The 16,318-nt window shown below is 47.0% G+C and overlaps 1 protein-coding gene across 5 annotated transcripts in view; it reads right to left on the bottom strand.

The window, feature by feature from the left end:
- Positions 1–461: 461 nt before the first annotated feature.
- Positions 462–16,318, bottom strand: part of LOC134760545 (protein FAM27L-like) — a 41,131-nt gene continuing 25,274 nt past the window's right edge. For 2 of the 5 annotated variants that reach the window (XR_010138207.1, XR_010138210.1), the window contains 2 exons: positions 7,050–7,164; positions 6,242–6,526 (listed from right to left, as the gene is read on the bottom strand). Coding sequence is in view for 1 of the 5 variants with exons in the window: in XM_063718541.1 (XP_063574611.1) it covers positions 1,657–1,939; positions 7,050–7,123 (357 nt within the window). In the remaining 4 variants the exon portion in view is untranslated. Of the gene's footprint in view, positions 1,940–4,739; positions 4,954–6,241; positions 6,527–7,049; positions 7,330–16,318 lie in introns of those variants that run through there. The other 3 variants (XR_010138208.1, XM_063718541.1, XR_010138209.1) reach the window with 3 other exon arrangements.

Here is a 16,318-nt window from a genome sequence, read left to right as displayed (position 1 = left end):
GAACAAGTGCCAAACGGGTGACTTGGCCAGGAAGGCTAGCGTTTGGGTGACAGAAATGCTTGCCGCATCCCGTTGCCGGCTTCCTTCTCCGTCCCTGTGTCTAGCTGTGGCTAGATTTCTCAAGGAGGGCAAAGTGCGAGAGGAGTGGAAACCATCTTCTTGAAGGTCTGTGGGCACCCTCCTGCGGGTGGACAATGAGCAACTGTGAGGCCTTTGTCCTTGGCTGGGGTATGGTCGTCTTGATCCTAGCAAAGAGGCAGCTGAGGATGAGAAGGGTATTGAAACCCTTGCCAGTCAGGCTGGAGGCTCAGAGCCCCGACAATGAAGCAGGGCCACGGAGAACTCCTGCTTTGCCAAGCCTCAGGGACTGGATTCTAAGACAACCATGGAAATCAATGTGACGGGAAAATCAGCTAGAGCCTCTTGGATACGCATTTGCTGGGCCGACTCACGCTCCACTCCTGAAAGTCAGGCTGTGGCCCCTTTAAACAATGGCGACTGGCGGTGGCAGGGGGAATCCTGCTGCAGCTGCGGCGATGGTGGGATGCAGGTTCCAGTAGGGGGCGGCAGGGGAGAGAGGGCCGCGGGGGTCCCAGGGCCAAACGCCGAGGAGTCCTGTCTTAAAGACTTCCTTGAGCTGACTTCCACCGGTGGAGAGAGAGCTTCAGGGCACCTGCTGGCGTCTCAAGACCCCTCTTCAGATCCCATTTTGGACCCCTCCGGGTGAAGAAGGTTAGGCTCACCACATCTGCTGACAAAGGAAGGGCCTCGTTGCAGGACAGAATGATCGCATGGGCCTCAAGGCGTGGTGTCAGTGGAAAAATCACTGATCCATGAACCCTCATTCTCCCTCCTCCTTTGAAAGAGCAGTCGCCTGCCCCACTTGTAAAAGCTCTGGGGCCCTTGCAAGCTGATACCTCTTTCCAGAACACATGCAAACAGAGACAAGGGCAACTCCAAAGTGGAGCCAATGCCAACACATGTGGAACTGCCGTATCCCAGAGTAGATGGTGTGAATATGTGTCACTGAAGTCATATGGGGCAATGGCAAAACACAAGATGGTGTTCAGGCATGTGCCAGGTGGAAGGGGGGCACAAGTGACCTTCCCATCAATGCCAAGGAAAATCAAAGAACACCTGGATCCAGGAGGGGGCCAAAACATTCAGGGAGTCAGTCCACCCAGGAGCAGAGGAGAGAATGTTTCTCGAGAATGAGACTGGAAGTGCAGAGGAAATGCAACACCACCTGTCCCAGAAGACTAGGCCTGTCACAGTGGCCTACTGCTCATTCTAGGCAATCCACCCACTGATGAGGTGAAACACGGAGACCAAGGTAGCTTGCCTGTCTGAGACACCTATGGAAGTCAAGCTCTCCAGGGTCATCCAACCAGCCCAATCCAGCATAAACAGGTTGGGAGAGAGAAACAATCATGACATGGATGTCCACCAACTGTCTCCCTGATGGACAGGGAAGTGAGCTTTGTTGAAGACATTCAGCCAGATCAAGAGGCATCTAGGCCTCTCAGAAACAGGGGAGACAGAGTAACAGGGTGGCCAGAGCAGAGGTCAGAGCCCAGGGAGGATACAGCACCGTGCCACTGCCATGGACATAAGGGAAGAGGTGCCAAATGGGTGACTTGTCCAGAGAGGCCAGCGTCACAGGGAAAGGGATTGCTGCCATCTCCCATTCCCGGCTTCCTCTTCAAGACTGTATCGTGGTATGGCTTCATTTCTCAGAGAAGAGCCGTGAAAAGATACAGCCATCTTCTCTGACGTGGGTCTGCTCCTCTCCTGCAGGACAATGAGCTCCTGTGGGGCCTTTGTCCTAGGCTGGAGTGTCATCATCTTGATCCTGGAAAAGAAGCTGCTAAGGATGGGGATGATAGTCCAATTGCTCCGGGACAAATGCATCTCCTCATGTGTCCAGGCCTTCACAAACCTAAAGTGGAAGGGCCAGGAAAATGATTGACAACCGGTCACATGAACCAGGCAGAGAAGCAGAAAGAGGTTCACCAAAGACCGGCCGACATGGAAGAAATCGCTTTCTGGCACACAGGGCACATTTGTCCAAAGACACACACGCACAAGGGCACACACACACACACATACAAACCGACAGAGAGAGGGAAAAAAACTGACAGAGTGACAGACAGCGAGAGAGGAGAGAATGGGAGTCACCCCCCCCACACGCACACACAGACACATACACAGTCAGAGCAGTGGCACGGAAACACCTCCTCCTCAGCTCACAGGCAGCCCCTGAGGCTGCGGGGTTCTGCTCTCAACGAGAACGACTGTTGGGTGAGAGAGTAGCCCAAGAGCACGCAGTCCGACTTGTCCTAGAGATCATGGGGGCACAACTTTTGGGGAGACTCACCCGAACACCGTCCGGGCAGGCCTGAGGTTAGTCTGTCGCGGTGTTTCCCCTGGACTCCGCCGAGGGTTTCTTCATCCTGGTCGGCCCTTTGCGAGTCCTGGCATCCGGAGACATTCCTGTCGACCCCGTGGAGAGGTCAGGCTGGAACCTCGGAGCCCCAACACCCAAACACTGCCATGGAGGTCTCCTGCTTTGCCAAGCCTCGGGGACTGGTTTCTGACAACCGTGGGAATCACTGTGATAGCAGAAGCAGCTGGTGCTTCACACATACGCATTGGCGGGGCCGACTGAGGCTCCGCTCCTGGGGATCAGGCTGCGTCCCCTTGAAACAATGGCGGCTGTGCGACTGCAGGGGCGCTCCTGCTGCAGCCTCAGCCACCGCTGGATCCGGGATCCAGTAGGGGGCGGCGTGAGAGAGGAGGCCGCAAGTGAATAGCGCCAAACCCTCAGGAGTCCTGTCTTCAGGACTTCCTTCAGCCGACTTCCACCAGTGGAGAGGGAGCTCAAGGGCACCTACTGGGGTCTCAGGACTCCTCTTCAGGTCTGATCTTGGACCCACCCGGTGAGAAAGGAGGGGGAGCTTCAGGGCGCCTGCTGGGGATCCTTCAGATCCGATTATGGACCCCTCCGGGTGAGAAAGGATGGGCTCACCACATCTGGTGAGGCAGGCAGGGCCTCGCTGCAGCACAGAATGACCCCATGGGCCTCAAGGCGCAGCGTCAGCTGAAAATTCACTGATCCGTGAGCCCTCTGGCTCCCTTCTCCTTTGAAAGAGCAGTGGCCTGCCCCGCATCTAAAAGTCCTGCAGCTTCTGCAAGCCGACACCGTTTTACAGAACCCGTGCAAGCACGGACAGGGGGGAATCCGAGGTGGAGACAATGCGACCACGCGTGGCACTGGCGTATCTCAGTGCAGGTGGTGTGAATGTGTGTCACCGGAGTCATCTGGGGCGATGTTGAAACAAACAGTGGTGTCCAGGCATGTGCCCAATGGAAGGGGTGAAAAAGTGACCCTTCCATCAATGCCAAGGAAAATCAAAGAACACCTGGGAACCAGGAGGTGGCCTGTGCCTGAGTCCAAGCCACATTTTGAAACATCTGCCAGAGGAGCAAAGAGGTTTCTGCAACATTCACCCCACCCCCAACCCTCCACCGTCCAGGTAGCCCTGATGCAACCTCCCCTGCCCCCATCCCCAGCCCCAGCCCCAGCCCCAGCCCAGTCGTTTTGGCTCCGTGACGTTCAATACGGCCAAAAGATCAAGGGAGTCCTTCCACCCAGGGGCAGAGGAGAGAATGTCCCTCAAGTATGAGACAGGAAGTGCAGAGGAAATGCGACACCACCTGTCCTAGAAGGCAAGGCCAGTCATGGTCGCCTAGCGCTCATTCTAGGCAATCCACCCACCCATGAGGGGAAACATGCAGAGCAAGGAAGCTTCCTTGTCTGAGACACATATGGAAGCCAAGAGCTCTAGGGTCATCAGACCTGCCCAGTCAAGCAGAAACAGGCTTGCAGAGAGAAACAATCACGACACAGGTCTCCAGGAAGTGTCTTCCTGACGGACTGGGAAGTCATCTTTGTTGAAGACATTCAGCCAGAGTGAGAGGCATCCAGGCCCCTGAGAAACAGGGGAGACAGAGCAAGAGGGAGGCCAGAGCAGAGGCCAGAGCCCAGGAGGATACAGCACCGTGCCACCGCCACGGGCATAAGGGGAGGGGTGCCACTAGGGTGGCTTGTCCACAGAGGCCAGCGTTCCAGTGACAGGGATTGTTGCCATCTCCCTTTAACGGCTTCCTCTTCCAGACTCTATCGTGATGTGGCTTCATTTCTCAGAGAAGAGCTGTGAAAAGATACAACCATCTTCTCTGACGTGGGTCGGCTCCTCTCCCGCAGGACAATGAGCTCCTGTGGGGATTTTGTCCTTGGCTGCAGTGTGGTCATCTTGATCCTAGAAAAGAAGCCGCTTAGGATGGGGATGAGATTTCAATTGCTCCGGGACCAACGCATCTCCTCACGTGGTCAAGGCCTTCACAGACCCAAAGTGGAACCGCGGCGAAAACGATTGACAACCAGCCACATGACCCAGGCAGAGACCTAAAAAGAGGCTCATGAAAGACAGACCAAAAATCAAGAAGTCGCTTTTTGGCGCACAGGGCACATTCTTCCGAAGTCACTCGCAGATGGGAACACACACACACACAATGACAGAGAGAGAGAAAGAAGCCCACAGAGAGTGAGAGACAGAGAGAAGAGAGAATGGGAGACACGCACACACACACACACACGTACACACACACACACAGTCATACAGCAGTGGCACAGAAGCATACAACCCCACGCAACTCCTGAGGCTGCGGGGTTCTGCTCTCTGCGAGAACGACCCTTGGATGAGAAAGCAGCCTAGCGACACGCAGGCCGACCTGTCCTCGAGATCACGGGGACAGGACTTTTGGGGAGACTCACCCGAACACCGTCCTGGCAGGCCTGAGGCTGGGATGCCGCGCTGGTTCCCCAGGTCTCTGCCTGTGGTTTCGTCATCATGGTCGGCCCTTTGCGACTCCTGGCATCCGGAGATGTTCCTGTCGACCGCGTGGAGAGGTCAGGCCGCAGCCTCGGAGCCCCGACACCCAAGCACTGCCACGGAGGGATCCGGCTTTGCCAAGCCTGGGGGACTGGTTTCTAAGACAACCGTGGGAATCACTGAAGGTAGAAGCTGCTGGCGCCTCGCGCATGCGCATTGGCGGGGCCAACTCGCGCTGGGCTCCTGGCAGTCAGGCTGCGCCCCCTTGAAACAATGGAGGCTGCGCGGCGGCAGGCGCGCTCCTGGTGTAACCTCGGCCGCGGCTGGATCCGGGATCCAGTAGGGGGCATCGTGGGAGAGGGGTCCGCGGGTGACCTAGGGCCAAACCCTCAGGAGTCCTGTCTTCAGGACCTCCTTGAGCCAACTTCCACTAGTGAAGAGAGAGCTCTAGGGCTCCTGCTGGAGTCTCAGGACTCCTCTTTGGATCGGATCTTGGACCCCTCTGGGTGAGAAAGGATGGGCTCACCACATCCGCTGACCAGGCAGGGCCTCGCTGCAGCACAGAATGTTCCCATGGGCCTCAAGACTGTAGTGTCAGCTGAAAATTCACTGACCCATGAGCCCTCTGCCTCCCTCCTCCTTTGAAAGAGCAGTGGCCTGCCCCGCTTCTAAAAGCCCAGGGGCTCCTGCAAGCTGATACCACTTTCCAGGACACAGGCAAACAGGGACGGGGCTATTCCGAGGTGGAACCAAGGCGACCACGCATGGCAGTGGCGTATCCCAGAGCAGATGATGTGGATGTGTGTCACTGAGGGCATATGGGGTGATGGCGAAACAACCAATGGTGTCCAGGCATGTACCCAGCTGAAGGGGGGTACAAGTGACCTTTCCATCAATGCCAAGCAAAATCAAAGAACACCTGGGATCCAGCAGGAGGCCAAAAGATTCAGGGAGTCAGTCTACCCAGGAGCAGAGGAGAGGACGTCCCTCAAGAATGAGACAGGAGATGCAGAGGAAATGCGACACCACAGCTGTCACAGAAGACAAGGCCAGCCATGGTCGTTTACCGTTGCTTCTAGGCAATCCACCCACCCATGAGGTGAAACATGGAGACCAAGGTAGCTTCCCTGTCTGAGACACATATGGAAGCTAAGAGCTCCAGGGTCATCAAACCTGCCCAATCAAGCAGAAACAGGTTTGGAGAGAGACACAATCATGAAATGGATGTCCACCAACTGACTCCATGATGGACTGGGAAGTGATCTTTGTTGAAGACATTCAGCCAGACCTAGAAGCTTCTAGGCCTCTCAGAAACAAGGGAGACAGAGTAAGAGGGAGGACAGAGCAGGGGCCAGAGCCCAGGCAGGATACAGCACTGTGCCACTGCCACGGACATAAGGGGAGGGGTGCCAAACGGGTAACTTGTCCAGAGAGGCCACCATGACAGAGATTGTTGCCATCTCCCATTCTCAGCTTCCTCTTCAAGACTGTATCATGGTGTGGCTTCATTTCTCAGAGAAGAGCGGTGAAAAGATACAGCCATCTTCTTGGACGTGGGTCTGCTCCTCTCCTGCAGGAGAGTGAGCTCCTGTGGGGCTTTTATCCTTGGCTGGAGTGTGGTCATCTTGATCCTAGAAAAGAGGCCACTCAGGATGGGGATGAGATTTCAATTGCTCCAGGACCCACGCATCTCCTCACGTTGTAGAGGCCTTCACAAACCCAAAGTGGAACCGCCAGGAAAATGATTGACAACCGGCCACATGACCCAGGCAGAGATGCAGAAAGAGGCTCACCAAAGACCGGCCGACATGCAAGAAATCGCTTTCTGGCGCACAGGGCACATTCGTCCAAACACACACACGCACAATGGCACACACACACACATACACATACACACAAACTGACAGAGAGACGGAAAGAAGTAGACAGAGAGTGACAGCGAGAGAGGAGAGAATGGGACACACACACACACACACACACACACAGTCATACAGCGGTGTCACGGAAACACCCCCACCTCAGCCCTCAGGCAACCCCTGAGGCTGCCGGGTTCTGCTCTCCACGCGAATGACCCTCGGGTGAGAGAGCAGCCCACGGACACACAGGCAGACCTGTCATCCAGATTACGGGGGAATGACTTTTGGGGAGACTCACCCGAACACCATCCGGTCAGGCCTGAGGATGGGATGCCGCTCTGCTTCCCCGGACTCTGCCTGTGGTTTCGCCATCCTGGTTGGCCCATTTCAAGTCCTGGCATCCGGAGACGTTCCTGTGGACCCCGTGGAGAAGTCAGGCCGGAGCCTCGGAGCCCCGACACCGAAGCCCTGCCACGGAGGGCTCCTGCTTTGCCAAGCCTCAGGGAGTGGTTTCTACCACAACCCTGGGAATCGCTGTGACGGGGAGAAGCAGCTCACTCCTCGCGCATGCGCATTTACTGAGCCGAGTCCCGTAGCTCCTGGAAGTCAGGCTGAGGTCCCTTTAAAGAATGGCAGCTGCGCGGAGGCAGTGGGGCTGTTCTTTCTGTAGCAGCGGTGGCGGCTGGATACGGGGCCCAGTATGGGGCGGCGTGGGAGAGGGGACCGCGGACGTCCAGTACCAAACCGTGTCACCTGGAGTGACTGGCTCTCCAAGGGCCAGCTGGCCATCGTATCCTGGAGATGGTCAACAAAGCTTTGACCCTGACCAGAAAGGAAAATGCTGCCAGTGCCCTGGACTGAGGACAACCAGGACATATCACGCTTACCTGGGAAGGGCCCATACACAAAGGCTCCTGGAGAAGCACAGGGCCTGTCACCAAGATGACCAACATCTGGGGATTGTGACCCTGGGGACTGGCTATGTGAGTGTACTGTGTGAGCTGCCCCAAAATGCCACCCAGAAAGTGGAAATGGCCCTGGAAAGCTGTAGCAGGGAAACCCCTCACTGGTGAGTTATTCTCCACCTGCCTCCCTCTGTTCCTGGCAACCCTGCCCCATCTCGATTTTCAACCCCAGCTGTGTCTGCCTGGAGGGTGGCATGGCCAGCGTTAGTATTTCCTTCTACAGCTCAGTGATGGGCTCCACCAGCCCTCACCATGCCTCAGAACCTGAGACCCTTAGGGAAGGACAGGACATGCTGCAAACACAAACCCGGTGAGAGAGGGTCCTCTGGCCACAGAGGTCACAGGTAGGGGTCTACAGACTCCAGTTCTCAGTTCCTGACCAGGTTTCAACCATCAGCATGCTCTTTAACCTTATTATTTCTTGTCATTCCCATCTGTGACATGGGGAAGGCACCCACCTCAGAGGTTTTGTGAGCAACAAATGAATACGATTAAAGTGCCTTTCCTGGTGCTACACATAAAGCCAGGCATGAGTCCTTGTGCAGCTGCCCCACACGTCCAGGTCCCATAGGCTAGCTCAGACCACAGAGGTCACAGGTAGGGGTCTACAGACTCCAGTTCTCAGTTCCTGACCAGGTTTCAACCATCAGCATGCTCTTTAACCTTATTATTTCTTGTCATTCCCATCTGTGACATGGGGAAGGCACCAACCTCAGAGGTTTTGTGAGCAACAAATGAATACGATTAAAGTGCCTTTCCTGATGCTACACATAAAGCCAGGCATGAGTCCTTGTGCAGCTGCCCCACACGTCCAGGTCCCATAGGCTAGCTCAGACCCCAACGTTGGGCCAGTTCTCAACAGATGCCTGGATGCCAGGCCCCCCTGGAGATACTGGGACCCTGGCCTGGGCCTGGACAGAAGATCTTGCTGTGCCATTTGGAGACGACCGCATAGGTGAGGACTGGGGCCTATGTGGCCCTGTGAAGGGGTGTGCCCTAAGGCGGGGCTTGGGTGCCTCGCTGGGAGGGCACAGGATGGAAAGGCCGGCAGGTGAGACCCAAGGCCACTCTATACCACGTTTTGAACAAACCTGTCACTCTCCACCTGCAGACTCATCTCTGCATATTTAAGACACTATTGGGCCCTTAGTTAAAAAATGATATTTTGCTTGCACACTCAGCGTTCTCATCCAACATCAGTGGGGAATCAAAAATCTTTTATTTGGAAACAACAAGTAAGGGAAGCAATGTTGAAAATTTGTCATGGCTCCATAACCCACACCTCCTCTGGGGATTGATTATTTTCTTAAAATGCAACGTGTACTGTTAGTTTAAATCATCCCAACTGGATAACACTCTTTAAATCTTCAGTAAACCTTTGCGTTTAAACCACCTGCAGATGAGAGTAAATCTGTTAGGTGAGAGGAGAGTGAGCACTCAGTGGAGGTGAAATAAAATCAGGTAATAAGAACTTAGATTGTGGTCTCTTGACACCTCCCGCCCACCCCACCAGAATGTGACAGCTGAACAAGAAGACATGGCAGGCCTGGCCACAGTGCCCAGTGGGGCTGCCCACCCTAGCTCTTAGGAAACTGGATACTTGGGGCCAGTGGCCACCCAGGGCCTGTTGTCCACCTGGGTCCTAGGGGTAAACCTAAGACCTGTGTCCACCTGTGTGTTAGGAGTAGACCTAAGACCTGTATTTCCCCTGGGACCTGATGTCCACCTGAAGACTGGAGTTCACCTGTGGCCCTACTGTCCAACTGGGGCCTGAGGTCACTAAGGTCGTAGGTATCCCTCTGAGGCCTGGTGCCCACTTGTCCCTGATTTCTACCTGGATCCTGGGTATCCACCTGGAGCCATATACCCTTCATAAGCCTGGTTACCTTCCTGGGGCCTAAGCATTAACTGGGGGCCTAATGTACACCTGGAGTTCAGTGTCCACCTGGGGCCAGAGTTCTATGAGGAGCCTGGTCTTTACCTCGGGCCTGTCTCTCTCTCTCTGTGTGTAATCTCACTTTCTATGAATAGTTTTGAAAAATAACTTTCTGGGTTTTTTTTTTGTTATTGCTCTTACACAGTTAAATTTACATAAATGGACACATTGATTTGTTTCTGTCTTCTCATTTTTTCTTATCACCTTGCTTCAGTTGCTTTATTATTTCTATTCATCACCACTTAAAGGGCCAATCACAGGATACCAAAAACGACTTTATAAGGAACAGTGGTAAAGAAACATTGATTAAAAAATATGAAAATCTGTAACATAAGTATAATTAAAAGTATAATTTTGAAATTTTAATTTAAACAAGTGGGATAGGGAATAGGTAGAAAATTAATTTTAACTAGCTCTTTGGTAAGCCAGCACAATAATATTGAAAATCAAAAGTAAAAAAGCTGAAAAGGATGTAAATAACACGGTCAATATCTTTATCTAAAAGTATACAAATGTACATTTGTATTTCATCATGTTTTCAAATGTAGGTCATGAATTAGACAACAAATGAGTAATCAATGTATTCTAAATCGTCAATATCATATTGTATTCCTCAAAGCCAGCAATAATTAAAATTTTCAGATATTTGGAAATCACTAAGACCATTATTAAGCAATCTTGAATTTAGAGAGAAAACAATAGGTGAATTATGAAAACAATGTAGTATAATGATAAATACCTTTAGATATGTAAGTTTTTGAGAATTCATTTAAACAGAAATTGGAGGCATATTTCTAACTTTAAGTACATTTTTAAGAAAAAACTGAAAATCTAATAAAACAACTAAATCATCCATCTGAAAACCTAGAAAAAGCATACAAGTAAACAAAAATCATAACAAATTTAAGTAACATAAACTAAGAAATAACAGAAGACAAAATATTAAAATAAGAAAATAATTTTTGATATTAGTAGCAATACCAATTAAGAACATAAGGTATGCAGATGAAACAGAATTTTGAAAAAGCTATTACTAGAGATGTAACATAGATAAAAAATGTGGCCTTCAAATAGCAAGAAAAAATGTTTATCCTGGTTCCTTTCACAAATTCCTCCAAACTCTCAAAGATACACAGAAAGCAACAAATATGAGCAAATGGAAAATAGAAAAGCACGACAAACTAGACCTGTTCATTTCACACACTCCTATTAGGTTGGTGTAAAAGTTATTGCAGTTTTTGCCATTAAAAGTAATGTCAAAAACAGCAATAATTTTCACACCAACCTAATAACAATCTTTTGTTTATAATTTGCCTTTTTCTGCATATGGGACTAATCCAAGTATTTAGTTTCCATATGGGCATTATGATCGGCATGGGTTTGTGGGTGGTGGATATATAGTGTTGGCACAATTTGCTATGTAGGGTTTGCTCTTAGACATCCAGATAGAGTTACCAGGCAGTAGCCTATCTATTCTCTGAGTCTGGAGGTCTGAGAACAGGGTGGGTAGGAGAATATAGTGAGAACTCTGTGAGGAATTAGAGATATGGGGGTTACACTCTTGACCTACGTGTAGCCAGCAAGCCCTATTCAATGTGCTGAGTTTAGAGAAAGGCTCAGACAAGGGCCTAGAGCATGGGCAGGAGAATCTGCAAGCTTCCCAGGGTTCTGCCTGGGCCAGGGCCATGCCCAGCACAGCCTTGAAAGGACAGAACTGGGGTCCTGCAGTCCACCTCTGTGGGCACCTGGAATTACGACCATCCCACCTGCCCTAGTGTAGACAGGGGCTACAGGAGATGAAGCCTCCGTTTTCTCCTGTATATAATGTGAGGTGCTTAGAGCATGAAACCGTAGGGTTCCACATGCTCTGATAGTGCTTGTTGACCTTGGTTTTTTATGAATGACCCCGTGTTTGCTGAGACACTTGAAAAAAGCTATTCACTCTGGGGGTCCTTCAGAGCAGAGAGAGGCTTGGTGGTTCGGGTGGATGAGGATTTGTGATAGGACAGAATGTGCCCAGGCACTGGACCCTGTGTCAAAAGTCCCGGAACACGATCAAACCTCATTTGGAAGTTGGGGGAAATTGCTGCCCTGGCTGTGGTGAGGACGCCTCGAGAGTGAACTGCACATCCCAGGAACTGGAGGCAAAGAAGGGACAAAAGAGACTGCTGAGGTCCTTCTTACTGCCCTTGGAGCCTGCAGATCCTGCTCCTTTGCCTCCTGGGACCCTAGAGAGCCACTGACTTGAGGAATCCTAAATGCAGGTCCCTGTTTTGTTCTGTGATGCTCCTGCCTGAGGCTGCAGTGCTGATGCTCGCTACGGGGTGGGTGGGAGGACAGTGTTCTGTGTTCCTGGTGCCCACTGAGCTGTTCTCATGCATCTGGAGCCAGGGGAGAGTCATGCTGAGGTCACGCAGTTCCTGTTCTTATGAATGATCTCCACATTATGAGGTGGCCAGAAGCAAGAAGAGGCATTTGACATCCTCCCATTTATTCACTCAGCAACTCTGCCCTTAGCATTAGTCCTGTGTGCCAGGTGCCCTGGTGGGCCCAGCATACGGTACTGAAAATGTCCACGTGGTCCCTACCCCCAGGGGCCACAGTCTGAGGACAGGTAGACATCAAGCCCCAAGTTGATACCTAGGTGTCCGGTGGACATCATGCCCCAGATGGACACCCTGGCCAGAGGTACACTTCAGGTCCCAAATGGAAATTCAGCCATAGGTGGATATCTGGCAGCAGGTGGATAGCCAGTCCCAGGTGGACATCAGGCTCCAGGTTGACATCAGTCCCCAAGAGGATATCTAGGCCCCAGGTGGATGCCCATTGCATACTTGTAAATTGTCAAGACTGTTTTTTTTTTAAAGCAAGTGAGAGCTATCATAAAACATGATAATTTTTAGTAGATTTTGAATATTCCTAAACTCCATGAGAAATCATAATAAATACTTTAAAAATCAGCGTGTATATGGAATGAGTATTTTTAAATGTATCTTTCATGTTAAAAGATTTAGAATAAAATGTTACAAAAGTTATCTGTGTTATTCATAGAAAATGTAGACAATGAAAAGAATCAGAGACTAAAAATACCTATATTCTTGGCTATGAGATAATCGCTGCTATGGCACATTCCTTCTAACCTTATTGTCGTAGATTTTTTATACCTAATATTGATTTTATGCCACACATTTCATTACATATGCAATGGAGTATTACTTATTCATTACTAAATCACAAAGAGTTTGATTGATTGTGTGTATATTTAAAAAGGCAAAGGAGAAAGATAAATTTACATAATTCAGGTTTTTCCACTTAGCATTTTATCAATAAACATATGTGGTTGAGAGCATATGCATGAGAGATTTGGTTCTGCATTTATTTCGGATGGTCTCATGTCCTATGTGCTTATCACTAAATATGATTCTATTGTAAACTATATGCATTTATTTTTACATATGTCCTTAAAGGAACAAAAACATTTACCTTTGATGTTAAAGCAAATAAACAACAACAATCTGTTCTAATGCCAGAGGAACAGCAAACTGAGGGTGATTGTAAAATTATATATATGAATACATCACTTTAGAGGCCACTTAATTTTTTTCCAAGGGGATCTTTGACTATATGTCATTTGTATTTTATTTAATGATTTTATAATTTAACCCCTAAATTATAAATCTAGAATTTAGAAAGTATATTTCCTTGCTGGATTACATTTTTGGAAATATTATTTTATATGTGTACAAATATTACAAGTCATTGTAGACACTGGAAAAGTATATTATTATTTAAAGGCAATAAAGTTTCTACAATAAACTGGTATACCAAATAAAATTGTTGGTGCATTTTTTCCAGTAGATTTTGTACATATTACATATTTAACCTTTTTTATTCAGCACATAATTTTTGAGTATTTACTAAGTGTCTGCATTACGAACTGTGTTTAAAGAGTGAAATAACAGACATGGCCTCGAACATTAAAAATTAAAGTTAGGTCCCCTATTTATATATTTAAAAATGGTAATTATGAAAACTTGTTGAGATTTTTACCTAGATAACATTACAATAATACGCTTGATGTTAATATTTGCAAGTGAGCAAAAAAGAAAATAAAAAGATGGTTTAATTCATTCAATGTACACTTTAAAATTGCAGAAAATAGTCAAGTTTCTTTGCTTTGCAATTCAATGTCTATGTGTTTTTCTCTGCAACTTGGCTTTTGTGGAGTGAGAGAAACAATTATTCTTCCAGCCCAATAAAGGCAGAAGAGTAACAATAAATCTAATATTTTAAATGCTGATCAAAAGATAGTAAACATATTATTTCAGAATACTGAGATCAATAAGTTGATCTACAAAAAAAAGCCAAACTGACAGTATAACTGAATAAGAAAAGGCCCAAAAGAGACAAAATACTTTTTGTTTTGTTACCTCGGTATGACACAACTTACCCTAACTATAAAGACCCTACATTACCAAGATGGGTGGCTTATAATATGGAGAGTAAACAAAGTCATTTCACTTTTAGCATTTTTATTTCTCTAAGAATAAAATGTGTATGAGGAATTTATAAAAAAAATTGACACTATATGTTAATACTGCAATGAGCACTTTTCGAGAAAAGACTTTTTTACTCTCTTACCAACATGATGTTAGCAGTATTTATTTTCTCCAGAAATAATGCGGCAATAAAAATATCAGTATGTGGGTAAAATTAGTGTAGTTTCTTAAAGAAATGAGTTAGACCACAGGCTAATTATGTGTATTTCACTGGTATTTGAATGCCTACAATCATATTCTTTATAAGGCACAGAGAAGATTTTCCAAAAAAACAAATATGCAAACCTGAAAAGTAATTACCACTTGGTAGTGACAATATGGATAGGGTGAAGGGCGTCATCAGGAAGCAATGAAAAAGATACATTTGCAGTTAAATTTGAAAACCATGATGTTTAACACATATGGTAATAAAAAATACTTTCTCCTGTTTCAAAATTATTATAGACTTCAAGATAGAAGCTAAAATATCTAGGGATAATGATATGGTTAATCACAAATTAAAAATTAAAGGATATTTTGAGTATTATAAGTTAAGAATGAGATCTTATTACCCAATGAAAAGGGAATAATTCATTATGCTCCATCTCCATTGAATTAAAAGGCCCCATAACCTGGGTAATTTAAAAGTTTAATTTGACTTAAAAGTCTTGTTTTGTTCATCAAGCTGAAGGGTTTGCTCTCAGAAATATTCTAGGATTGCATATCCCCAACTCTGTATGAAGTATACAAAGAATGTTATAAGGGCCACAATCTAAATGTTATTATGTAAATAATTTAGTACCATTTCATTTGCCTTTGTAGATTTAAATATGTAAATGGCTTTCTCATATTAGGAAACATCATTTTTCAAAACCCAGATAAACATAATATATTGCAGGAGAATAATTATTTATTTATTTAAAAAGAAATGCTGGATGCTAAGTCCAAAAGACATAAATTATTTTATACTAATAACTACTAACATTTTATTCATTAACACATAAAAGTCAAAGATTTTAAAATAATCTTTAAATGATTAGCAACATGTTGATCTTTTTCTTTTTTCATAAACCTTTTTGAGTCTTACAAATACTAAATTATACAAGCAATATTAAATATTAAATTCAATGAACTTGAATTAAAATATTCAAATTTACTAGAATATGGACATGGGAAAAATGAAAGTAAACAGAAGCATAAAGCAGCATATGTAAAATTAAGAAAGCTACTGAGAGTGTTTAAAGTACATATTCATCTGTAGTCTAACTTCTGCCATAAATAAGGTGTCTTCTCAGTAAAACACAAACTGTTCATGAAGGGAAAAAGCATGTTGTATTAGGGAATATTCAACATAATTTTTTTAGTACTAACTTGTGCCTTGAATTTTATTTGATTTTGTGTTATAAACTTATGCACTTGATAATTTCTTTTTTCTTAAAAAAAGTATTTACAACTCTATTCAAAAGCAGTTTTTTTTTTTGTTTTTTTTTTTTTGAGACAGAGTTTCGCTCTTATCACCTAGGATGGAGTGCAATGGTGTGATCTTGGCTCACAGCAACCTTTGCCTCCCTGATTCAGGCGATTCTCTTGCCTCAGCCTCCTGAGTAGCTAGGACTACAAGCATGCACCGACATGCCTGGCTAATTTTGTTTTTAGTAGAAATGGGGTTTTGCCATGTTGGCCAGGCTAGTCTCGAACTCCTGACCTCAGGTAATCCACCCACCTTGGCCTCCCAAAGTGCTGGGATTACAGGCAAGAGCCACCATGCCAGGCCTCAAAAGCAGTTTTTAAAAGCAAACACAATATAACACCAAAGTTGATGAATCTATGCTCACTGAATTTTGCCAGGTTTAAAAAATTATTTACAGAATACTGCATCAAAAATAAGGCAATAACCCAAAATATACCATTAAAGATGTATTCACTCCTACAACTAGAAAGAACTAATCTATCTGGTAGCAAATAATACTTCATTCAGTTTCAGCATGTCTGAAATCTTTTTTTTTTTTTTTTTTTTTTGAGACGGAGTCATGCTCTGTCACCCAGGCTGGAGTGCAGTGGCACGATCTCAGCTCACTGCAAGTTCTTCCTCCTGGGTTCTGACATTCTCCTGCCTCAGCCTCCCATG

This window comes from Pongo abelii, chromosome 19 (genome assembly GCF_028885655.2).
Source record: "Pongo abelii isolate AG06213 chromosome 19, NHGRI_mPonAbe1-v2.0_pri, whole genome shotgun sequence".
Classification (NCBI taxonomy): Eukaryota; Metazoa; Chordata; class Mammalia; order Primates; family Hominidae; genus Pongo; species Pongo abelii.
This window is presented reverse-complemented; position numbering and strand designations above follow the sequence as displayed.